General features: G+C 37.3%; 1 protein-coding gene across 6 annotated transcripts in view; it reads right to left on the bottom strand.

Moving 5' to 3' along the window:
• Positions 1–3963: 3963 nt before the first annotated feature.
• LOC121426244 (natural resistance-associated macrophage protein 2-like) overlaps positions 3964–27779 on the bottom strand; it is a 44422-nt gene continuing 20606 nt past the window's right edge. For 5 of the 6 annotated variants that reach the window (XM_041622467.1, XM_041622468.1, XM_041622464.1 and 2 more), the window contains 14 exons: positions 27263–27363; positions 24652–24774; positions 23381–23607; positions 21788–21858; positions 19026–19093; positions 17515–17670; positions 16333–16491; positions 13076–13168; positions 12392–12511; positions 10787–10936; positions 8344–8417; positions 7505–7661; positions 6865–6915; positions 3964–4826 (listed from right to left, as the gene is read on the bottom strand). In XM_041622467.1, the coding sequence (XP_041478401.1) occupies positions 4674–4826; positions 6865–6915; positions 7505–7661; positions 8344–8417; positions 10787–10936; positions 12392–12511; positions 13076–13168; positions 16333–16491; positions 17515–17670; positions 19026–19093; positions 21788–21858; positions 23381–23607; positions 24652–24774; positions 27263–27363 (1703 nt within the window). In that variant the 3' untranslated portion in view covers positions 3964–4673. The other variant, XM_041622469.1, reaches the window with a different exon arrangement.

Raw genomic sequence — 27779 nt, forward strand, 5'->3', positions numbered from 1 at the left:
ACTTGTAATGCTCACAGGTAGACATGCTTATGCTATGCAACTTTTTAGAACACTGGTGTTCAATGATGTTCCTAGAAACCTAATCAACATGTAATTCAAATTGCAACATTTTGAATCTCTTTCAGCACAATTGTCATTCGGCATGTTTCGACGGAGAATCGTTCAACCCGCGGAATCCTGAATTCCGGAGAACTTCCCCGTAGAAACTGACGCGATGCGGTTTATTGATAAACCGCATCACGCAAAATTTGGTTTCTGATAACCACCTCTGGGAGGTGGTTATTGCCGTGTTTACCCATTTATTTGCAACACGGAATGTGAGTTACAGATTAGTAGCTTTGTAGAAATAGGTTGGTTTAAGAGCAATATGTTTTTTTCGATTCTGAAAAAGATAAAACGTTTTTAATGATTCTCTGTAGAAACACACCAATTGACTCGACTATTTTTCTAAATAAAAAAGTAGATTTTTTTTTTATTAAGACACCCTGTATGTATCCAAGAACCATCCATCCAGACTCCCCTATTTTCTAGCAACTAAATTTGTTCTCTTTGTGATCCATGCATAGAAATATCAAAACTCTCCATTTACATATTCCTCCATCAAAAACAATTTTTGGTCACAAGATTTAAAACGATGTAATGATATCATATGTGGCTATATAAACCAAATCAAAGCATAATTCCTATAATACTATACTATACTAGTTTTCTTAACACAAGTATAAATAATCTTACTGCATGTACATGTATACAATTAAAATTAAATACATTTGAGTAGATTTTCATGAGTACATAATATAAAATCACTGAATCACAAGGCACATTTTGATGAAAATATTTGATAAGGCAAATACATGTGTGATATAATACAGCACTTCTCAACCTTTTTCTTACTCGAGGACCACTTTGACTCTCAGATTTTTTTTTCAAGGCCCACCTACCAAAAGTTTAAGAGAACATCCATTTTGATGAAAAAATGTTTCAAGAAAATTTGAACACAAAGCTCTGAACATTCGAAATAAACAGCTTGAGAACTACTCTGCATTTGCAAATGTCCGGTAAATGGGCGACAATTAACTACACACACTTTATGCATGCACATGAGGTTCACATTAAAGATGGATAAAAGACATCATTGTGTGCATGCTTTGCAACATGCATGATACCTAACTTTAGTTTTGTTTGACCCAAAATGAAATATACTATAGTTTTTCCCCTATTTTTTTTTTCTCCCTCTGGAGCTTCTTGTGGCCCACCTGAGAGAGCTTCGCGGCCCACCGATTGAGAAGTGCTGATATAATAAATTCTAAAAAGATGACAAACTTCATGCATATAGGTTTCTGTTATGACATACAAGTATCATTCTAATAAAATTTTTGCTAAAACTTCATTCTTCAATGCCAAATTGCTGTGATTATATAGTTACCATCTCTCGAAAAACATGATCAATAAATTGTCTTATTCGGGAAAACACCTCATTGAAATTCCCATATTGAAAATTCATATCAACTTGTTCTTGGATGGGTTTGGCTACTAATGTCATCAAATCAAAAATAAGGTCTAAAATTTTGCATGATTTTTCTGATGAAATAGCTAAACAATTTGACTAAAAAACTAAAAAAATAGTCGTTTTTACAAGCCAAGTTTGCCCCAACAAAGAATAACCACAGAAAATTGAGTGATCAAAAAAAGAAAATTAATTACAATCATAATTATGTAACATAGGAAAACAAAATACAAAAGCGATTTCATTTTAAGATTTGCATAAATGTATTTTCACAAAACGGTGATATGCACATCCTGCTCAGTATGCAAAGTGAGGAAACTAATGTTTTTCGTTTTTCGCATATTCTTTCATTTATATTTAATCACAAGAAATATAATTTTTTTCACTTTAATAAATATGATAATAATCTCGTCACTATTAAAAAATGACAAACTGATTTATAATCATTTTACCTATTTCACACGGAATCAAACTAAGTTTTTAATTAGCGGAGGAAAATGAAAGAAATCAAAATAAAAAATGTAGAATAACATACAAATGATAGAATGAGCAAGTGATGTCACTGGCTCACTCATTCCCATAACACCAATGGTATGCAAATCAGTGCTTTGTGAAAGTTAAAAATGCCAGAGAGTGTTAATGAATTAAATCTGATTCTTGCGAACTTTTCCTTATTCATCTTCGTTGATTTTTCTCTTCACTGTATACAGTTAAAGCCGGGGTAATAATAATAAAAATAACAATGCACCTTGGAATGGATTATTTCTAGATAGATGGCGCTATATAAATGCCTGTTATTATTATTATAGTCGACTCAAATCTGGGCTGCACTTGACCTTTAAAGCTTGTGTATAGTTTTGGTAAATCCACCAAAATGCACCTATCACTATTCCAATTCATTGCTAGCTAATATGAATGGATATGCCCTATAACAGTTATGATGTGGAGGATATGAAATGAAAATGCGTTTTACAGGATAAATTTTGCGATTTTACATGGAAATTTAACTTGATCGGGTCACCCGATCAAATTAAAATATCTGTGTGTTTTTGTCTTTCAATTAAATCCTATTCCAAATCATGGAATGGGCTGAAACTTTCAAGATATGTTCTTTGTAACTTTTGGATATCTAATCACTAAATTTATAAGATAAGTGCTTGAATGCCCATTTTTAAAATTTAAAACAAGCATCGCGGAGAGAGGGCGCTATATATCCAAGATTTGAATATTTGAAATTTTCTTAGAGAAGTGCAGTTGGAAAAATATCTAACGGTCTCTACGCTTCAGTAAGACTGTCATATTAGATGATATTCGATTATCAATCACATTATTGACCCTTTACCAAAGCTATACACAGGCTTTAAAGCTTATCCAATCTTGCAGATTTAGGCAGTAAGTTGAGAAAAGTAGCCCCAATTTTTTTTTTTTTTGCCCATTTCAAATGAATAACACATAGGTCAAACTGTTTTCAAGACAAATATAAACTGGTAATGATAGTGGGCAAAGCCCAGGGTAGTTACACTGAAACCGAATAGAACATTACCTGTGAGGTGATCCTACACAATATGTTGGAGGACTAAACAATAAGAACCTGTGGAGAAGGTTTACGGTTCACCATAGGGGAGAACGGGGTTAGTTGGAACATTGAAATTTTCTTTAATAATTCAACACTGTTATATTATTAATAGCAACGAATTGAGGGCAGTATTGCATAAATTTATTTTACAGGCTTCAAAGAAAATTTCAATGTTTCAACTTAACCCAACTAACCCCGGTCTCCCCTACACATGGTGAACTGTAAACCTTCTCCACGTTATAAACTCCACCATGCAAACCTACAAAGATCAATAAGAATCTGTTCATCAAATTGTGATAAACCATCGATTTTTATGGTCTGGCGAGCTTTTCTCTTGTTATGTCCCCCAATATGACTGCTTGTCACAAAACATGGGAAAACAGAAAATTTGAAGTCTTATTTTTGTATGACTGGAATGCACATGTTAAAAAAGAGGTGAGCACATTTTCACTTCATACAGGAATAACGATGCAACAATTGCGCATGTACCACTTATACTAATACTATATAAAACGGCCCCGTCTTTCAGCGTTACGATTGGTCTGATTAGTCTGGTCTATTATGCATGTTTGTTAAAAATATTTTCTAGCTGTGATGTACATGTATATTCATGCATTCATTGTTTTCCTGAAAATTTCATGGCGCTTCTCTTTGCATACAAAGGACATTGCACATGCAATTTTTTGTAGAAAAAAAATTATGACACTGATGGATTTCCATAGAGTTACGATTGATCCGATCAATTGTAACTCTTTGTATGACGGGGCCCAAATCTTTTTCTAGCACCTGTTAAAATACAACTAATGGAGTCATAAAATAGCCCTCTGCCAGCAAAGGCCCGCCTTCCGGCATGACAGAGAGCAATCAAGACTCGAAGATATTTATGAAAATAGATTATAATCTTTACAAAGTACAATAGAAATATTACTTCTGGTAAAGCATAAAAAGACACAATAACATGTAGTTAAAAGCAAAACTTGATATTTTGATAAGAATATGAAATGATGAAGACATAGTGTGAAAACCTTGTATTGTGTAGATACATTGTAATATTTCAAATGATGTACTATCCATACCCCAGGATAAATGGTGTTTCTTAGCTGTGATTGTACGTTAAAAGGACTTAACATTTCTTGTGCTAAACTTCAAAATGATTTAAAGGACTGCCAAGCAGAAGGCTGTAACTCCAAAATTTATTTAAGAGAGCAGCCATGTTTGACAATATTCTACCAACGATATCTATTGAGATGTGATGAAGTGATTTTAGATTTTTAGAGTATATTCTAAATCTTTTAGAATAACTGTTTGACAGTTACGACATATTTATTGCTAAAAAATCAGTCAATCCTTTGAAGCAAAATGATTTGGTTTGTTTACTTGATTACAAATTCTCAAAATGGCACAAACTGAGTTACAACCTTCTATAAGGATTCCAGAATCTGTGGGTGATGCTGAATTACTTGTCTATGGTACCAAATCCTCAAAATGGCAAAAATTGAGTAATGTCCTTCTGATCGTCAGCCCAACATTTGATTGCCATGGTATTGAGGCAAGTAGCAGCATCAAATGGTCAAGGTCTCCCCTCCGCATCTAATCTCTATGGATATCATCCCTTGTGTCTTCATTGGGAAAAGATGCAAGTTCTCTCGGACCGTATGATCCTGACAGCTCGACCTCGTCATCATCAGCATGAAACTCTGTACGGTCCAAACTGTAGGACGTAGCGGATGCTGTGAAGAACCGCTGTAGAGCAAGAGAGAACAATGTGAGACCGTAGTACTGCTATTCATGTGAATAACCGCAATTGAATTCATTATATACATAATAAAGGGTGAGATGAATTGCAGCTCTATGGATTTTATGTACATTAATTGACGTCAACTGACGATAGCGGCATACATGCACAGTCAAAGGCATTGACTGGGATAAAAATTCCCAGTCAAAGATGACAATCTGAATACATCCAGGCAGTACAACCATGTAAAATACTACAACGAACCATCAGTGAAAACAATGGGTAGTGATGAAGGCACAAGGTGATTTTCACAAATACTGATGGGGCGAGTCTCTCAGATAGGTGTTTATTGGCGACAATCCATATATGGTCACGCAAAAGACTTATACACCATGAAGTTTGTAAAAAGCTATGAACGATGAAGGAGCCGTAAGGTGATTTTCAAGGATACTGATGGGGGCTGGTGCAATACTCCATCAAGTCGGCGAAAAGCAATGAATGGCAAAAGCATGAGGTGATTTTCAAAAAAGCTGATGGAGGGTGAAGCAGATGATGATGGTAAAGCGGATGATCTTTATCACATTGATGAAGACAATAAAGCCGAAGATTCTTGGGACTCCAACTGAGCCGAAATGAAAGACGTGTTGGGGCCAGTGAATAATCTCTGCAAGTATAGGATAGTTCAATATTAACAAAGTCGCAGTGATCAGCCAAACGTGTAAATTTTATGGAGCTCCAGTGGATCAGAGGAGATTACTCGGGCCCGTATTCTGAAGTCGGGTTTAACTCGGGTTTAAAAGTGTGGTTTAAGTATGGATAGCCAATTGTTACATAAATCACTATCAGTAGAGATATCATACTTCAGCTCATTAGGCTCATAAATCATTCATCATCATCTAGGATGTATAAATACATGATTGTCTTCAGCATCGATGAATCAGGAAAGAGCACAGTACACTTAAGAAACATACAACTTAATAACAATTTTGACACTTTTGGCTTCCCATAATTTTAACACAGAGTTAGACCATGGTCTAAATTAAACCTGACTTCAGAATATGGGCCTCAAATTTTCAACCATAAGATCCAGGGGCCGAATTCTAATAACTGTCTTAAGGCCACCGCAAACCTTACGACCCGACTGGTCTGCAACTGGCTTGCGACTGAGTGTGGGGAGATGAATCGCAAGGTAGTCATAAGCCTCGACACCGCACATCTTGCAATCCGACCTGCGACTCACGCATGCGCTTTATACTTTTTGGCATAGCAACTGAGAAAGTGCGCTTACTTCTGCGTATGCATGTTGTTTATCATATACATGTCGTGCAACTCTGCTATCTGATTGGCTGAAAGTTGGATTGAGCTTGCGATCCAGTCATAAGGATTCGACATGCAAATCCTTACGATTTTCCATGCGACTTGTCTCTGATCGGTCTGCGACTCTAAAGCTGACAAAAGCTGTGACGTCACATCTACCCTAACTCAGTCGCAAGCCAGTCGGCGACCAGTCGGGTCGTCAGGTGTGCGATGGCCTTTAGGACAAACATTCTTGTACAGATTTACAATCACGTCCATATTCTGAAAATGCTTTTCTCTTTCCTGGTTAACATTCAATGAGCACACATGACGTCAGAGCTACTTGCTTAAAGCTAAAAACAGCATATAAATGTCTCTGCACACAAGAAAAGATATCAAGTTATAATAAAAAGTATTCTGAAAATTTTCTCATCTGTTCCTCATGTTCACTTCCTTGGAAAATACAATAAAATTTACAGGCAATAGGTCCCAACAGTGCCTTGTATATAAACAGATAAATAAATTGTAAATGAATAAGTAAATCAGGGATCTGTCCACAGAGGATTATTCTATTGTTACTGGGGGGGGGGGGGGGTTGCTGAGCATCGTCACAGCACCGCCAGCAATAATTATAGATATGCTTTTTGGCCAGGTCCATGAAGTAAATAGACAACAATGAATGAATGAAGAGAGAATTTTAAAACAAATTTTGGCCTTGCCATAATGCTCTTAAAAACCTTTGATAATTACCTGTATTGATGGAGGAAATTTGCATCCGAACATTTGTGCAAAGAAGGCAACCTGAATGAGAGAAGAACAAAGTACAAGCAGATAGATAATGCTATAGCTGGCAGATTCATATTAACAAAGGCTACATATCTGAACTATTATGACAGCCATCTTCATATGACAAAAACAATCGCATCAATTTTTCATAGTGATCATATAAGGGAAAAAGGAAGCAGGCAAAACTTTGAAAAATGTCATCTACAATCTTATTGTAATCGATATACATGTAGAATAAGGAAGCGATAGAATTCTTGAGATTTTCAATTGCCCATGAAAAAGTTGCACCCATCAATGCATGCAAAAAGAAATGCTCTGTGAAAAAAAAATATCATACAAAAAGATCTTGTAAAACTGGGCATGATTTTATACAATTAAATGCCTAAAATGGGGGCAAAAGGGTTCCTAATATCAACTAATCAAGCATGGAATGTGACAAAATTTCTAACCTTAATGATCAAACTTAGATTTTGTCTAGAAACGAGTAAGGAATATGACATAAATTCAACTAATTTTCTGTCAGATTTAAACTTTAGAAAACCATTGAAATACAATTCATGTCACTGAATCTCAACCAAAGTTTAAACAGGCTTCTAATACTCACCAGGTAAAATATAAAAGCAAAGTAGATCACCAAAACAATGGCTTCTAAGAGGTACATCGCCCAGTGATGTGGCAGTTGGGGTAGGAAGACGGCGACAAAATAGATGTTGATACCGATCACCGTTATGGCTAACAAGCCACATGCTATAATTGATAAGCTGGAAGGGAGAGAGGAAACAGAATTAGAAATGACTTGGCTGGGTGGGCTTGAGCCCCCCCCCCCCCACTTTTTTTCCAAAACCATGTAAAAAATATAAAAATTGCCATCTGATTGTGATTTTGTGCATTGTCAGCCCCTCACTTTTTGCTTGAATTAATAGCCCCCTCCCCCCCCCCATTCGGTGGCCCCGGCATGCCACAGTGTTTTCACCAGGTCACATACTAGAATGTTTCTGGTCAAAGCATCACAGAGCTTTGTTGCGCCCAAATATTTTCATACATTGGAATAGTACATAACACAGATTCATTTCTATCTTGATATAATGAAAGAAATAAAGTCATTTGACCAAAATTGTCCATGAAGTAACTACGAACTGGGCCCCATCTTACAAAGAGTTACGCTCGATCCAATCAATCATAACTCTATGGAAATCCATTAGTGTCATAATTTTTTTACAGGAAATTTGCAAAATGTCCTTTGTAAACGAAGGAGAACACATCATATTGTGAAGAAATCAATGAATTTATGGATATACATTCATATCTACAACTTTTTTTAAACAAACATGCATTTTAGATGTTGACTTTGCTGGCTTTCCATAGTTGCGATTGATTGGATCAATTGCAACTCTTTGTAAGACGGGGCCCTGGTCTATTGATGATTACATACAGCGTACTTACAGATTATTTTTATATGAATCCATAATAGGCTTGCTGCTGGTGAATGTCAGGATCGGTATTAATGCAAATGGAAGCTGCAAAAGAAAGGTGATCAAATCTGTAAACTCTAAGCATTCAAGATGGTCAGGTGTTGAATAGTATTATTTATGTAGGGCTAAAGGACGTTAGAGCCATTAAAATCGAAATTCGATTGTGTTGGCTTCCCGATTACTTTTTATCATGCCCTTTTTAAATTTGCTGATATTTTTAGTTTTACTTAAAATTTTGAAATGATTTTTGCATCATTGGATAGCCTATGATGTACTCTTTCAATATTTGAAATTCAAAAAAATGTCAAAATATAACCCCTTCTTGCACTTGCAGAAAGCCAACGATTTTTACAAAGGTCGAAATCACATGGAAGGACAGTTCCAAGAATACTCATATCACAGAATATTTATCTTGTACAATATGTGCAACAACCAAACTTATACCCCTTTCATAAACCCAATTATGCAGCTAATAGCAGCATAATTTGGTCGTAAAATCGGAGGAGGACCAGAGTTATCCGCATTACTTTGATGCTGCAATTATCCGCATAAAAACAGCATCGGGACCAAATTTTGACTTTATGAACGCATTTCGAAAGTAATGTGGATAATTATATATATAAATAAAATATATATATAAATGGTTTTATTAAAAAAACAATTCATGGTAGCCCAAAGGCTAAATTTACATTGTTTTACATTGTAAAGATCTTGTTACATGTAAGATAAGATATATACAAAGACCATTTTGAACAACATGAAAATTTCAAGGTAAACTATCAATATACAAAAATCATAAAAATACAAACATAAGCCTCCAAACCAATTAAGTTAGAATAATAAAAGATAACTCATAAATATATAATGCAAATTAAAATCAGAATTAAAATTGAGGACAGGTCTGGAAATGGGCAACACCAGAGCAACGGACGCGACTCCGAGACATACCCCTACACCTCCGAAGCGCTACAGCCCAGAAATGCTCGGTCCCAAACAGCCACTTCCGAGCTGGACAGGCGCAAAAAAACCACCAGTCGCACACACGACGAGAAAGGCGCCGAGAGAAATGTATCCCCCGGGAGCAATGGGCATGGCACAAGCTTGTCACACCCATCACTCCCAGGGAAACACACTCCTCCCAGCCACCCAACCCGATCGGATATGCGACCAAAAGTCTAATGCGCCCGTCCAACCAAGCAACAGCCGTCCTGAACCACACACCCCAAACTGCAGCACTCCGAAACCATAGGGGCCAGTCCCGATGTCGCGTCCGCCGCTCCGGTACCGCCCACACGACACCTATCCCTGCAAAGTCATGGCATAATGTCAATTGACATACATGTATGAATGAGATGTGAACTATACATACACACTGGTATTCCCTGACAAAGTAAGCTGTTATTGCACAATATAATCAAACTGCTGCCCTAAAGAATTTGCATGGGCAGTGTACATTTCACACTCCATTCCAAAGTGAAGGATTTCTTGGTCATATAAACAAAGGAATCACTTAAAACTGGACAGATTAAGAGTTTTTGGAATGATATTCATTCAGGATATTAATAAAATATGGAATTGCACTCTTCTGAAACCTATCAGTTTTACAATGTAATTGTGAGTATTTAAATAATTGCCATGGAGCGGTCACAAGGTCATCCTTTTCCAACGCAACCGCATCGGAGGGGGTGTGTGCGGTTGCCATGACGATTATCCTCCTTTTTCAGGACGGGCGCTCATAAAAATAGTGCGGATTATTTTCGGAGTTTATGAACACAGTTTCTATTGAATTATCTGCATTACTCTTAGGCGGCTAATTGGAGGATAGGTTTATGAAAGGGGTATAAGGATACTAATTACACCTCTTGGAAAGTATGTTCCTTTCAGTTTGCAAAGTAAAATAAATCTGTAGCATGGCTGAAAATATTAGAAGTGTGCAACTAAGGGAAGCAATTCCAGATTCCACAAAGTTTTTATCAAAAAATAAAACATACATCTATATTTATACGTGCACAATTCTTATTTATTATTCCTATTTGCTTTTAAATATTACTCTAGATGGTAATGTCCGTCTAACTTTCACACTGTATGTCAACTGTTGTACCATACACTCAGGAAATAAATGTGTATTAAAAAGAAATTACATAAAATAAAGTACATAGCGTTGTGTTCAAAAGTGAGTGAACCCCACCACAAAATGCACTCCCTTCATGATGAGTGTGAATGCAGTCAACAACACTACCATGTTCAACGAGCCCAGAGAAACAAACTTAATTACAGAAGGTAATATTTTTTCACCTGACTGCACAATATTATCTATAAACACAGCGGAACTTGAACACTTGGAATATGTTCATTTTCTGGAGGGATTCACTAACTTTTGGGCACCGCTGTATATGTGCCCTATTCATGTATACCTGTAAGCTCATGAGAACATTAAGTAGGTCATTCATTCCGGTGAGGTCATCTATACCACTGAAGATTGCTAAGAAGAGGGTTGGACAGATGGCGATCGACCGGGTCAAAATGATCCGCCTCCATCGGGACCATTTCAGATTTAAAAAGCCCTGTAAGAAAAAAAAAGAAATTTGTTAGGTTTCAGACTTATACGTGTTAAAAACTGAAGGAAGAAGGAGAAGTTGTGTCGGCTTCAGATGTATTTTTAACCCTTTCGGATGGGTGCTTCTGAAAGCTGTTCATAAGTTGCGAGCGACCTTATGAAAGACTGGTGAATCTTTCTTGTGGTATATAATATGCACCATATGCACCAGACCAAAAGACGTTAAAAGATGGGAGCTGCTGCTACCCTGTTTGGCGTTCAACGATTAAAATGGATACAGCTTCGTCATTCTGGCGCTGCACAGTGGCTGCCGGGCCCACGATCCATTAAGCAAAGCAAATTTTCGGAGTATTTAATTTCATGTCTATTTCGAACAATAAAGTATGGATTTTTTTCATATTTTCATAGTTCCTATTGACTGATCGCTTGACACATTACGCGAATCCCGTGTTTAAAAAATACCCCACCAGCTTATAAACACAGGAACTCCATTGCCTTGCGTGTTGTGTCAATGGGAGCTCAGGTGGGGTATTTGAAACCCCAATTTCAGATTTTGGGAGAGCTCTCGTTTAAACTGGGGTGGGGTTCATCTGACTGCTGATAATGCCTTGCGTGTTAGTCAATGGGATCTCAAGTGGGGTATTGACACCCCAATTTCAGTTTTTTGGGAAAGTTGCATTTCTCGCGTTTAAACTGGGGTGGGGTCGATTTAGTGACTGCTGCTGCTGATAAGAGCCGATAACACCGATGCCTGCCACCACAACAGGCTGATGAACAGCATGGAGTGGGATTGCAGCTGTCCTTGTTACGTAATAGTATAAACAAACTAATCTTGAAAGAATGAATTTGTATTCTATTTGTTTTAGGACATTAGCATATCTAAAAATTCAGAATTTAGATGAAGATCGACATGAAATTTTGAACGATGCAAAATGACCCACAATTGCCGAAATAACAATAAGTTTAAAAAAATCACCCTCTCTCTCTCTTGCTCTCTCTCTCTCTCTGCCAGGCCTTATGAAGGTCACTTCTCCTTGGGGGAAGGTGGATTATCTGGGAGAGTGCGTGGTTGTTTACTTAAGGATAACCATTCCTTGTTGATATCGGGGATGGGGGGGGGCGAGTGAAAGTAGCTTGGAATTTGAAATTGGGGTGTCAGATGAGATTTTTAAACACAAATTTCGTAATGATTCATAAAGTTGCTCAACCAGCTTATGAAACACCCACTTGGAAATTGAAATTTGGTAGGGTTCAGATATATAAAGATAGGAGCCCCAAACCAGCTAACCCTAAACCTCTACAGCCAGCCCAACTGATAATTATCTTTCATCATTATTGTTGCACTTTATCTTATGGTTCTTTTACAAGGTTTCTATTTATCTTACAGAATCGTCTTAAATCCCCCCAAAAGTTGAGCGATAAAATTGCGATGACTTCCCTTTCCTTAACCTGTTTGACCTACCTCCATTGCAAACTGGCCTGCGTAAGTACCTGTCATCGTTGAACTTTGACCTGATGCCAGGATCCCAACAGCCCAAATGTAGAGGGCAGCAGCACCGTACTGACAACCTAAAAACACACCCTGGTAAAAAAATAACGAAGTAAGAATATCACTCCATGGAAATAAACACAATTACAAAGTGAATAGTTACAATATTGTAGTGACTCAACAATACTGGCATTGTATAAGTTCAGAGGAATTAATGAGGCAATATTGAACAAATATGATTTCAGTTTTTATTACATTAGTTGCTACTAAAGTTTGGCCCCTAACTGGAAGAACAAGAGCCCGGTCTATATCAACAGATAAAGGTTGAAAAGTGGCCAGTCCATGACTATTCATAAAATTCAATTTCTACCTCTTGAGGTAAGATATATTACATCTTGATTTCTAAATATTTACTTGTTATAATGATGAAAATACAAATAGCTTGATTTATTTATAGTTCATTTTAGAGGATACAAGGCACAACTGCTACACGTACTACCCTGCTTTAGATTGAGAACCCTATGCAGGGGCTCGAATCATGGGAGTTTGTGAATGTGGTCGATACATGCAAATCATTCAGGGTATGGGTCACGGCCACCCCAAATGATTTGGGTAAACAAATGTAAGGGTAAACACTTACATTTCGAGGATACTTACCCCTCTGTATAAATCGACACTCTCAACCAGCGAGTTGTTATCCGGGAATACATCTATATACATATTAAGATTGTGCTCCACACACTTGTTGTGCTGTGTTAAAGGGGATGAGAAAAAGCAATTTAAAGAAAAATTCCAGTTGTAACGATATCAAAATAAGTCCATACAGATTCCAATGAAATGACCACCAAGGTGTCTGTTTGTATACATAAAAAATATGAGCCAAAGGGTTCTGGAAGAAATAGTGTAATTGCTGAGAAATTAGCAAATAAGCACAGGATTCGGGTCAAGTGTTGGGCTGACATTCAAAGCAATAATAATAATACACTGTCCCATGTGCGCTTATCTGTGTTGGTGATCTTCATTGTGAACATTTTTCAGCGTAGATTTCAAGATTTCACAAAGTTCAGTTTACCGTAACTGTACCAGATCTAGATCCTCGATGATTAAGCTTGGTTTCACACACTTTCTCATGAAATCAGTGTTTACTGCTACTACTTTCATTCATCCATAAGTCACAATCAAACAAGACAATACAAAGCAATACAATGCATACTGTATATCTCTAGCATGACAAGGGACACCAATTTCCATCTTTCCATTTAAGCTACAAATAAAGAATATGTCACCTGACTCATAAACTTGCAACAGTGGAATTCTGACCGACTTCAAATGAACTTTGACCTTGAATTTCTGACCTAGATTTTTGTAATACCATCATGTTAATTTAAGAGGAGGTAATGTAGGGAAAAAATCAATTTAAAGAAAGAGTCCATGGGGTGTTTTCACAAAGAGTTCATGCTTAAAGCCGACACACACATGGTTTGTAACACGCAATCTTATTGGTTTATACATGTAGTGCACGTCCTCTTAGCATGATCTGACCATTGCGGTAATGCCTGTCATACCATACAAAGGCCAAACTGACCTCTGACATTTAAATAATGAACAAATGGTTCATTGTCTGGAGTTCAGTTACCCCTCTAACATCTGCGCTATTCAAATTTAACTGATGCAATTAAATGTTAATGAGCCAAAATTCCACTAGTTTGCGGGGGAATGCACAACTTAAAGGACATACAAACCAGCAGCCTTGATAGCCCCATCTCACTTCTCACATCAGGCCAAGTTCATTACCCACAATGCAAGTGTAAATCTTATTGTATAGGTCAACTTGAAATATAACACAATAAATTTACATTGCAATAATCACATGCATATTACCAAGCAGTAAAACAGATACCTATCTCAAAACTTCTGAAGGTTTCCATGGCGAAGAAGAATAGTGTAGTAGGTTTCACGGTACAACATGTATCTTTCTTGGGCAAGAGTAAATAAGGCCTGCTTTTACAAACTTTGCTCATTCTCCCGAAGTCGACAAGAACACACTTGTTGAAACATAGACCTTGGGTGGTCCTTTTCAGGACCAACACTTGCCACAGATGCCAACCTCTTGACACAAAAAATCAGACTGAATATCCTAAAAAATCACATTCTTTAGTGAAAAATCAGATTTTCACGAAAACTCAACATGACCAGTGCAAGCCTTGAATTAAAAAAAATTGCCCCCGGCTCGTGGGCTTTTTACAGGAACCGGGGGCAATTTTCTGGAACCAGGGGCAATTAAAAAAAAAAGAATATAACTGTGAACCACACTCCAAATTTGTTTAAGCGCAGCTCCTGCAATTTTTTAATTAGTACAGAAATAGCATGCTAAGTAATAGGCTTATTCAAACAACTGAGAAATCAGATTTAAATGTTTAAGTGTGTTTTGACACCCTCACTCCATTATCTCCTTTACATGGACTTATTAACTTTTCATCTTTAATGAACCACAAACAATGAACCCCCCCCAAAAAAAATAAATCTAAATAAATGAATAAAATAAACATATAAAAAAGAGAGAATTCAGATCAAATAATAAATTTAGAAAAAACAATTTAAGTTTTTTTTTTCATGGTTAGAATCACGGTTGTGGGTGAGTGTTTGTGTATGATTGTGACTGTGAGGTGCACTTGGATTGCATATAAATTATGTTAAAGAAATGAAGAAATTAAATCAATATCTAACTCAGTCTATTCAAATTCCAGCACATAGCCACAGGCTACATGTAAATTTTTAAATCTACATGTATTGTAGGTTCATGTACCTTAAGATTTTCACAAGTTATTTGAAAATGCAGATCTCCACAGAAAACGCCTTTCATTCTGGGAGAGTCTAAATTCTGTGAAAATGTATTCATTAATAACTTAAATATTCATCACAATGAAGAAATCATGAAGTTTTTTCGCAGTTCTCAAAAATTAACATGAAATCTAAACTCTATCTGAAACAGAAAATCACCATCACTTAGGCCATTACTGATAGAATTGTCACCCAGAGCTCTGGCAGAGAATATGAGCTCAAACTGGCTAGCCAACAGCATACAAGTACCACACTCAAGTGCACGCCACGGCGTCCTCCAATTTTTTTTTAGATGGAGCCTTGTTTGATGATTTATTGTCTGATATTTACCCCTCACCAAGAAAGAAAATAAAAAGCTATAATTCACAACTATTGATTTTGGATTAATAAGGCTCCGTTTTGACAAGCAAAGACGGCGACTGTGAGGATAAAAGACTCGCAGGTCTATGTGCTGTGAACGGGGATGTATCTCCTGTGCAATTCAAATTACTATATCACAGAATTGTGATATCCCGACTGGAAATGTGTGCATTAGAAATTGCACATGGTGAAGTACGGGAAAACTGTTGCCGCTACTGGAAGCATGCGCGTACATGTATCACAGGAAAAAAAAGACGGACGTAGCTCACTTTTTATGGTACTGAAAAAAAAAGACGCACTTGGCAATTTGAAACTGTGCTTATACATATACACAGCAAACACGGGACAAAAACAGGACAATGACAGCAAGTCGGGAAATCGTATTTTTGATGGCCAAAATCGTACTGTCGTATTTTACTTGTTTTATCGTACTAAATACGATAAAATCGTACTGGTTGGCATCTCTGACTTGCCCAAGAAAGATACATATTGTACCGTGAAACCTACTACACTATCTCAAAAACCGTTTTATAGCTTTTCTACACAAATAACATCACAGGCTAATTTATCCTCTAAACTCAGTATCTGTACAAAGTTATCTAAAAATGTTAGTTTAAGACTATAACACACAGTCAATGAGGAAAACATACAGCGCTTGCAAATTCACTACCCCATGAAGAACTACTTCAGGAATCAGCCAAATGGACGCTTACCACTTGTGCATTTGTTTTATCATGAAGTCCTTCTGCGAAGACGGAGACAACGAAAAGGTTGATGATGAAGGAAACCAGGAGAGCGATACTAGCCTCGATGAAATAGTATTTGTTAGCCTCTTTTACAGCCTCTTTCTTAGTTCTGTCCACATCTCGTGACTAAGCAACGAATAAAGAAGTTGAGAGTTGAAAGGTGTAATGAATTGAATATGAATGTGAAGGCTGAAACTTTATTTTCAAGGAGTAACAAAAGCAAAACTTAGGAAGATAAATACTGGATAACTTAAACAAAATAAATTTGAATTTTACAGCGTCTATGCTTGATCCCCTACATGTACATGTAGGACCTTCCTAAAATGATTTTTGTCTGTTTTCTTGTCCATACAGTATGAAAAGTTTTAATGGCCTCAAATATTCATGGGTAGACCAATTTGTGAAATGAATTAAAAGAGAGGAAAACTGGGATTTGGGTAATCAAAATGGTTATTATTTCGTGGGATTGTCCCCTTCTCTTGGAAGTATTGTGGTGTAGTGGTTCTGACTCTCGCCTAGGCCTAGTAATCAGAGGGTCATGTATTAAAAGCCCATCACAGCCTTGCGTCCTCTGGCAAAGCGTCAATCCACACTTTGCCACTCTCCACCCAGGTGTTAAATGGGTAACCGGTAGGATGCTCACGCCTAGTACATGTATGTAGTATCCCTAGCAATTGCGTCTTGGAAATCTCATTGGAATGGTCCCAAAGGAGTGGAGAAAGTGAATAAATTGCGTGTATTCATGCCAGGAATCAACTATTGGGGTACCTGTAATAATAATTAATAACATAGGATATTTATATTGCGCACATATCCACCTTGTTAGGTGCTCAAGGCGCTCCTATATTACCCGGCTTAGCTAGGCGTTCATAGCGCACACAGCTTCTCAAGGAATTACTTCCTACCGGAACCCATTTACCTCACCTGGGTTGAGTGCAGCACATTGTGGATCAGTTTATTGCTGAAAGAAATTACGCCATGGCTGGGATTCGAACCCACGACCCTCTGTTTCAAAGTCCGAAGACTAATCCACTGGGCCACAACGCTCCAATTATAATGTAAAGCACCTAGAAACATACAAGTATAAAGCACTTATAGATACAAAATGTAATTATGAATATTATTTATTATTCCAGCCCCGAGGCATACCTTGACTAGAGCTGAATGCAGGTATATATTATGAGGCATGATGATGGCCCCGATGATCCCGACAGCTTGGAGGATCTCCTCCTCTCCACAGTCCCCGCACGATGGCACAAACATCCCTCTCAGAACCTCAACCTGATTTGGAGCTGCAGCAATATACTGAAAGAAGCGAGGAATATAATGTGATCTGGGGCCTGTTGCATGAAAATTACTATTATGGTAACTTTACCACCCAATGCTTCGTGTAACTACCAGGGTAACGATGATCAACAGCCAAAATCAAGGATTCCGTGCTAGTAAGCATTGCATGGCTGAGTTACCGTAATGGTAATGTTTATGCGACGAGGCCCAGGGTTAAATTCATTGAGGCCACTTAGTTGGGTCATTGCCTATATATAGTAGTCGTATTACTTGGCACTAATGCCCCTCTCACTGGCATTATGTTTGGTGCCCTTTATCATATTTTCCCATTCGTTGCAGGTGAGTTGCAGGCAATCACCCACAATTCATTTGCAAGGCTTGCACTGAACAATGTGATAGAGCCTTAATTAATGGAGGGAGTGGAGGTGAAGGGGTAACAATCACAAGGCAACTGCCACACAGTCTGAAGTTCTGTACATCTACCATGAGTGATCTATCAGTTAATTTATTAATTTATTAAATGTTCAGGGGCCCGTTGCAGAAAGAGTTGCGTTTAAACGCAAGCCAAAAAAATCAATCGCAAGTCCCAAATGCGCGGTGTTGATTGGTTGAAAATCAAGTTGCGCAATATTTTTAGAGTTGTGATTGATTGCAACTCTTTCTGCAATGTGCCCCTGAACAACCATCTCTTCGCGTTAGAGTTGCTTTCAGGGATATAATTTATTATCAAAACAAAACAACTAAAAAATGAGATTAGTAGGAAGTATTGGTGATTTGCTAGGGATAACCCATCTCAACATCAATGAAATAAATGCCAATGAAAAAAAAAATCTAAAATATACATTGTGCAGCACTACTAGGCACATGGAAGATTAATTCAAGTTGAATAAACTACATAAACTGAACAGGTGGGGCCAGGGGTGTTTCACAAAGATTTGAGCAAGACTTAGAGTCGCGCTTAAATTAAAAAAGTTGGGTGCGTTATAAATGGCATGGCCACATTGGTCAGATCATGCAAAGGGGACGTGCATTGATCGATAAGATTGCGCGTTTTATATCATGTACGCATCAGCATTTAAGTGCGATCCTTAAGTCATACATTTGTACTTAAATCTTTGTGAAACACCCCCCAGGTCTACAAGTACAGTGGTGCTCAAAAGTTAATGACCCCATCAGATAATCAACATATTCAAAGTGTTCTTGTTCTGCCATATGAAGTCAGGTGATGAAAATATGACATTCAATAAAGTTTGCTTCTCTAAGATGGCCAAAATTTGTAGCGTTGTTGTCTACATTCGACACTCAGCATGGAGGAGTGCATTTTGATGTGGGGTTCTTTAACTTTTGAACACTAATGTATGTGATATTCTTACCTCATAGCCAAAGGTAAATGCCATTACTGTTATCAAGAATGCAAAGAAGGCTTCTAGTTTACGTAGACCTAGACACAGACACAGGACAGAGTGAGAATATCTTGTTCAATACAAATAAGTAAAACAAAAAAAAATCCTTCAATCGTCAGTGATCTTCATGTATTATTGTTGCGTTGAAGATCAATTTGGAAAAGGCGATTGTGCATGTTAAATATGCTTGCGACGAATACAAAATTTAATGCACAGAAACCGCACACGGATTCAGGAATTGAAAATAATATTTAAAAAACAGCATGAAGTGCACCATAAAATTTACTCAGAAGTATTTTGAGCAAGTGAATTAACTGGTGACGTCTGATCTAAAATTCATATAATATTTTCCCTTTTTAGCTACAATGTATTTCAGCTGTTTGTTATTAGCATGCATTTACAAAATATGGGTGTTTTGATGACATCACTGCCAAGGCTTGTATTGACATTTAATTGTTGTCTATTCCTATAAAAAGGACGTAAGTAGAACCTTAAGGACTATTGTAGTCAAGATTTTGAAACAGAATTATGGGAAATAGTTATAAATGGTCTGCAAATGTTCCATGCGAGCTTCATTCAAATAGTGATTAAAATAAAGAAATTGAAAATACGACTAAACCCAAATTCATAATTTATCTGTCTGAAACTAAATGAAAAATATAGGTGTTTAAAATGTGTGACTATCAAATGAAATGAGATCTAGTTAAAACCAAGATAGAATTAATAGGTATCTACAGCAATGTCTATCAAGAAAAATAATTTTAAAAAATGAAGAAAAATATATATTTATAAAAAAGCTTGGACAAGTTTCAGTATGTCAGGAAGTACTGCTAATGTTAGAATAGATAAGACTTCTGTATTTTACATGTACCTAAATTATGAATTTAATAATCCAAATGTAATTTTTTTTCAATAAGCAAGGGACTTCAAACAAAGGGGAGCAAAGGAAATTAAAGATATTTCCCAATAAATTGAATCTACAACAGTTTATGCTAACGTGGAAAAACCAAAGTTACAAAATACCCAGTACATACTATTCTAAAACTTGCCTGTTTGAGCTAAAATAGAATTGAAATGTACATCCTATAAAGATCAAGAGCAATGATGGCCATTTCCCAAAATCAAATCCAAAACCCAAAAGACAGATTTCTCCAATTAAAAGTCGAATAATCAAAGTTACATGGGTCTACGCTATCTGCAGAACAACCGCAGGATAAAAAAGTTAACCATTTCCATCCTTTCTCGGATTCAGGCGACTTTGTCTCTCCTAAAAGCACTGCTGAAAAAATGTGGGTTGCAAGAAATATTCAGGAAGTTATGAGACAAAAATTCATGAGTTGACAATTGGAGGATAGAAAAAAAAAGTTGATTGGGAGTTTGAATACACCTACAGGTATTCTGCAATGAACCCAATGGTGTAACCAGTGGACATGTATCATTGCTAGAAAATCTTTAATACACCAGAGAACTAATTCTTTGCCACCTATTAATCCCAGTTCGCCGATGAATCTATCATTCATATTTGTGCTGTTCAAATCAATATTGGAATATTTGCCACTAAATTTACTATGATCTTTGCCGCTGATTTATCATATAAATCTTGCTGCTGAATTCCTTATGAAAAATTTCGCCTCTGAAATTAATATTCACATCTGTGCTGCTGAATTTATCAGTTAAGTCTTTGCTGTTGACTTGATTACAGTCCGACCTCTCTTATCCTGCCTCCCCCTATCCGGATCTCTCTATTATCCACACGCACGCTCTCGAGATTTTTTTTCTTCCCAATTCAATCTAGTAGTACCTTGGGAAATGAGATTTCAATGTAAGCTCAATCCTACGCAAACTCACTTTGATTACACATAAAATTTTCCAATATAGTCTACCTACAACCACATTATATTTTATGAAAATATCTCACCCAAAGAACTTAAACAGGATAATTTTCCAGTAGCCTAATCAGGGCGCAGCGCAAACATTTCTCTTTTTATTTCTGGGGGAAAAATCAACACATGTCTCCCTAGCTAGCACTGGGCCTCAATACGGACAGCACCATCTATCAAGTATCATGTTTGAGCCTACAGTCAGTATAACAATGGCTGACATTGCAAAGCTATGATACCTGCCACAATGATCCAATTGTAAAACTAAGTCTCATCGAGTCATTCTCTTTCTTTCGACGTATGCTCGATGTATACCTCAATCTGTATATGTATACCTTAAATCTTTGCTTCTAATTTTATTAAAGTCTATGCAGCAGAATTCATTTTAAGTTGAAATAATTGTAATTGTAATTGTTCTTTGTCATTTCATTTAAACTTTGATTTTATTACTGCAGTATGGTCTGTTACTGCCCCCCCCCCATTTTTCACTTATCTGGCATAATCATTAACCAAACTAACTGCATGACTATTCTGCTTGTCTAATTCAATATTACACTTGAGTCGATGCATTGGCAGAGATGCCAAGTTCAAAGACCAGCTTTGAGTGAGATTTTCTGTGAATCTGAGTGAGATCACAGACATTGTGTACAATGTATATGGGGATAGGCTGTGACAGTTGCGTGAGACAGAGATTTGAGGGAATGAACAAGAGTAAAAAATGCTTGAGTCTCACGCATAATGCGTGAGACTTGGTAGCTCTGCATTGGCTAAAAACTGGCATGACAATCAAAATCAAGTTTCACTCCAACAGAGTTCAAACCATCAGAATACGGGCCAATGACCGTGACTTACCATATTTGTCTAGAAACAAGAAGACAAATGTGTCTGTGATAGTTATCAGGACACCTGCATAAAGAGGGATTCTGCAAAAAAAAGAGAGAACATGAACATGATTGTCAGCCAAAGTACATGGATGTAGCAATATCAACATTCTTTCAGGGTATGCCCCCCCTCTCTTTCTCTCGCTCAGTTACCTCAGTATATCATCAATTGATGCATTCCTACTCAATTTCATTAGAGAGCAGTTAGAATGTAATAGTCATTCTGATCACCTCCTGTATGTCCGAACTACTGATTGCAATCTACACTATGACTCCTTGACCTCCACCCTCCCTCTCTCTCTTTCTCTCGCTCAGTATATCATCAATTGATGCATTCCGACTCAATTTCATTAGAGAGCAGTTAGAATGTGATAGTCATTCTGATCACCTCCTGTATGTCCGAACTACTGATTGCAATCTACACTATGACTCCTTGACCTCCACCCTCCCTCTCTCTCTTTCTCTCGCTCAGTATATCATCAATTGATGCATTCCGACTCAATTTCATTAGAGAGCAGTTAGAATGTAATAGTCATTCTGATCACCTCCTGCAAGTCCAAACCAATGATTGCAATCTACACTATGACTCCTTGACCTCCACCCTCCCTCTCTCTCTTTCTCTCGCTCAGTATATCATCAATTGATGCATTCCGACTCAATTTCATTAGAGAGCAGTTAGAATGTGATAGTCATTCTGATCACCTCCTGTATGTCCGAACTACTGATTGCAATCTACACTATGACTCCTTGACCTCCACCCTCCCTCTCTCTCTTTCTCTCGCTCAGTATATCATCAATTGATGCATTCCGACTCAATTTCATTAGAGAGCAGTTAGAATGTGATAGTCATTCTGATCACCTCCTGTATGTCCGAACTACTGATTGCAATCTACACTATGACTCCTTGACCTCCACCCTCCCTCTCTTTCTCTCGCTCAGTATATCATCAATTGATGCATTCCGACTCAATTTCATTAGAGAGCAGTTAGAATGTAATAGTCATTCTGATCACCTCCTGCAAGTCCAAACCAATGATTGCAATCTACACTATGACTCCTTGACCTCCACCCTCTCTCTCTTTCTCTCGCTCAGTATATCATCAATTCATGCATTCCGACTCAATTTCATTAGAGAGCAGTTAGAATGTGATAGTCATTCTGATCACCTCCTTTATGTCCCAACTGATTGCAATCGACCTCCACGCTCCCTCTCCTCTGATCCCCCCCCCCTCTCTCTCTCTCTCTTTCTCTCTATCTCAAACCCTACGAATTCACACTTAATTTCCATTAGAGAGCAGATAGGATGCAATAGCTGTTCCAATCACCTCCTGCATGTCAGGACCTTTGATAGCAATCTCTACCATGACCCCTTATCTCTACCCCCTCCCTTCTTCTCCCTTCCCCCTCCCTCAGTATAAAATAAAACACAATCATACTCACTTTCCTTTTCGAGAGCAGATAAAACGCAATAGCCATTCCGATTACCTCTTGCACGTCCGAACCAATGATTTTAATTTCCACAGTAACCCCTCCCCATATAAAAAAAACCTACGAATCAAACTCACTTTCCATTAGAGAGCAGATAGAACGCGATGGCCGTTCCGATCACCTCTTGCATGTCCGAACCAATGATTGCGATTTCCACCATGATCCAGAGAAAGATCCGAGGGTACTTGGGATACTCCCGGTAACATACCTCCGCCAGGTGCATACCGGTGACCACGCCCAGTCTGGCCGCCAGTCGCTGGAGCAGCAGACCCAGGAGGGTGGCAAACATTAGTATCCATAGCAACTGATCAGGAGATGAATTGGGTATCAAGTGAGAATAAAAGTAATTTTGTGAGATAACTGTACAACTTCATTCACTTACTATTTATACGAAATACACTTTATGGTTCAAGTTTGGTTTAATTTGCATGTGAAACATGAAAATATGTAGCATATTCATATTTTATTTTATCCTCAATTTTCTTACTTTAATATTTTCATTTCAAAGACTTCAGAAATTACTTAATATAATATTCCCATTTTTAATGAAAAACCAAAATTTAATTGACCACACCATGACTTATAACCTCAATTCAGTATTTGTCAATGTTGATGGTATGATAAATTATCAATTTTGATTTTATCAAGTTTTAAGATTTTTACCTATCTATAGAATTGAATCCTGAATTCTATGTGGCTGATATAAACAGGTGCCGATCCAGCTGGATCAGACACAATAGTTTTCAAAGGGTCAACTATTGTGCAAAAACGGTATGGCCCCTGAAATCGTAGTGGCCCGAATTCACAAAGTTGGTTTTAAAGAAACCCTGGTTGAATCCATGGCTTGTGCAGATTTCCTGTATAAATTACGTTTAATTTGGCACGTATCGGGCGCGTGTATAAGAAATTCCAGTGCTGATGCGTGCTTTTGTTACAGAGCGCCAAATTGACACCTGTTTCCATGGTTAGATACGCTATTTTTTTCATGAATCCACTGTTTGAAGAGTGGATTCATTAATTCGAAACGGTGGACTCATGAATAAAATAGCTTGGGTAACCATGTCAACAGGCGTCAATTTGGCGCACTGTGACAAAAGCGGGCATCAGCATTAGACATTTAAAATAAATTGATTTATGCAATTTACATGACATAACAAAAGGGGCATCTGCTCATGTACGACGTCACAAATTCAAAACTTCAAATTCTAATAATTTTTATTAATCTTTAATAGATTTTCCTGAAACCTTCAACAATACTCACTATTTTTTCTGCTACTTTTTCAACAAACTATCTTCAGGGTGAACTTCCCCTTCAATATCATAATTGATAAACCAAAGAGGAACTTACGTTGAACTTTGCGACAAATCCAGACTGTAGATCAGACTCTATGTTACCAGGATCCAGGTAAGCGATACTCATCAGAAAACCAGGCCCGGTGAAAGCCCATAACTTACGGAAACTGAATGCATACTACAGAAAAAAAAATCAGAAAAACATGTGTTCAAAGTTCATCAATCATTCAAGCCTGCAGGTATTTCCTTCATGTGCAAACTCAAGCGGAACGACCATGATACAGAAAAAATATGAAGTATGCAAATTTCTTCTGACATGCTAATCTACCAGTGGTGGCGTCGTGGTCTAGTGGTTACGAATCTCGTCTTTCAATGAGAGGGACGTTGGTTCGAACCCCAGCCATAGTGTGTTTTCCTTCAGCAAGAAATTATCCACATTGTTTTTGAGGAATTTTTGTTCTGATATGCACTTTTTATTGCATAAATTCAGAACTTCATTCCAGGGTATCACAACTTTGGTCTAACAAGTGGAATGCCTCTGGCCGTCTCACCTGCACCACGCGGTTCAATATAGCAGCAGTGCTGACTTTGAATACTACTCTAACTCGCACAAGATGTTCAGTGATACATGGTTACTCTTATGTCCACTTTTTATGAACTAGACCAATAAACTTACAGAGATATGATGGTTATTCAACAAAAAAACCCCAACATGGCCAAAGTTCATTGACCTTACATGACCTGTGACCTTGATCATGTGACCTGAAACTCGCACAGGATGTTCAGTGATACTTGATTACTCTTATGTACAAGTTTCATGAATCAGATCCATAAACTTTCAAAGTTATGATGGTAATTCAACAGATACACCCAGTTCGGCCAAAGTTCATTGACCTTTGACCTTGGTCATGTGACCTGAAACGCGCACAGGATATTCAGAGATACTTGATTACTATAATATCCAAGTTTAATGAACTAGATCAATAAACTTTCAAAGTTATGATGGTAATTCAACAGATATCCCCAATTCGGCCAAAGTTCATTGACCCTAAATGACCTTTGACCTTAATCATGAGACCTGAAACTTGCACAAAATGTTCAGTGATGCTTGATTACTATTATGTCCAAGTTTCATGAATCAGATCCATAAACTTTCAAAGTTATGATGGGAATTCAACAGATATCCGCAATTCGGCCAAAGTTCATTGACCCTAAATGACCTTTGACCTTGGTCATGTGACGTGAAACTCGTGCAGGGTGTTCAGTGATACTTGATTAATCTTATGTCCAAGTTTCATGAACTAGGTCCATATATTTTCTAAGTTATGATGACATTTCAAAAACTTAACCTCAGGTTAAGATTTCAATGTTGATCCCTCCAACATGGTCTAAGTTCATTGACCCTAAATGACCTTTGACCCTGGTCATGTGACATGAAACTCTAATAGGATGTTCAGTAATACTTGATTAACCTTATGGCCAAGTTTTATTAACTAGGTCCATATACTTTCTAAGTTATGACGTCATTTCAAAAACTTAACCTCAGGTTAAGATTTGATGTTGACGCCGCCGCCGTCGGAAAAGCGGCGCCTATAGTCTCACTCTGCTTCGCAGGTGAGACAAAAATGGCATGAAAGCTGAAAAAAAATCATCAAAATCCATGCTGATGGGTTCTCACATTGTAGTTATGTTGAGTGAGAGACGTTCATGGGTCAACTTTTAAAGGTACGGAAACAGAAAAGGAAGCGGAAGTTTACATCATCTTTTCCTAAATTTTCTTCAAATTTGTTAGAACATCATACACAGGAAAGCAACATGACGATAAATCACCAATACAGGAAGTCTCATATGGTAATATTAATTAACAACTCGTGCATGAGGATCATACAGTATATCCACCCAAGACATGTTAAAAGTTTTTAAAAATTTATAATCATATCACAAACAGTGCATTTTCAGGGGGGACGGGGGGGGGGGGGGGTTGAGGTGGTAGGACAACCCCAAAATACACTATGAACATATGTACATGTACGTACATATCATTTGAATACTGGGGTATTATTACAATTTTATGAGCCTCACTTTTCTTTTTCTTTTCTTTGTCAATAACTTTCGAACATAATAAAAATAAGGCATAATTTTTTATATCTAAATTTCATTATTAATGTTTTGATTTATGCTTGTTCCATTTTTCAATATTTAATCAAAAATAGTTTTGCATAGGTGGGCTTAACCATCAGAGAAGCAAAGGATTGAAATACTTGGGCCATTTTGGGTCATGTGTATGAACTATTATATTATGACAAAGCTTGACTTTAATTAGAAATCTAAAAAAAATTAGAGATATTATATCATTTCAAAGGTTGTACATGTATAACATTAACATGTTCATAGTCAGCTATCATTTGGAAATATTTTTTGCAGTCTCCAAAATGCAGGTTTACAGTCAGAGGTCAAAACATGTGGGTCACGCGTATGACTTCACACAGAAGCCTGATTTTGAAAGCTCAATTTCATTTTGAAATTCCTGTGCATTTCAAAATAAAATCAAACTTTCAAAATCATCATAATTAATTATAAATCTCTAACATTTTTAGATTTATAACTAATTAAATTTAAGATTTTTGGTAATTTGGGTCACACGTCATCAACAATGGCCCACTTACATTTTCTTGGTCTGGGATTGGAATCCTTTCATCAAAGTACGTTCCCCCATTCTCCGTTGTAGATGCATATTGTGTCTGACGTCCATTGGATAGCACTGGATCTAAAAGGATAACACATGAACAGAGGTGGAAAATAAATAGATGGACCCAGTAGCGCACCGTGACCCGGGGGAGACAAAGCATTGGGGGGGCACTGCATTGTTTGTGAACAATGCCGTGCCCCCCCAATGCTTTGTCTCCTCGGGGTCACGGTCCGCCACTGGATGGACCAATGCATATTTTTATGTACAGTACATAAAGCTTTCATTATACATGTATAGTATTTATGTGACACCTAGTAGATAAATCCATGCCATTTGATTGGTCGTTTGATGTCGATCATTCAGCCCACTTTTACAATTACGTCATAATCCAATTCATGCAATTTTTGGATCCATTCATCATGCAATTTTTTATCAATAAGATTTTGTCCATTGCACGCATGCGCCAAGATCACCGGCAGTGCACATAAACATAG

Source organism: Lytechinus variegatus, chromosome 13 (genome assembly GCF_018143015.1).
Source record: "Lytechinus variegatus isolate NC3 chromosome 13, Lvar_3.0, whole genome shotgun sequence".
Taxonomy (NCBI): domain Eukaryota; kingdom Metazoa; phylum Echinodermata; class Echinoidea; order Temnopleuroida; family Toxopneustidae; genus Lytechinus; species Lytechinus variegatus.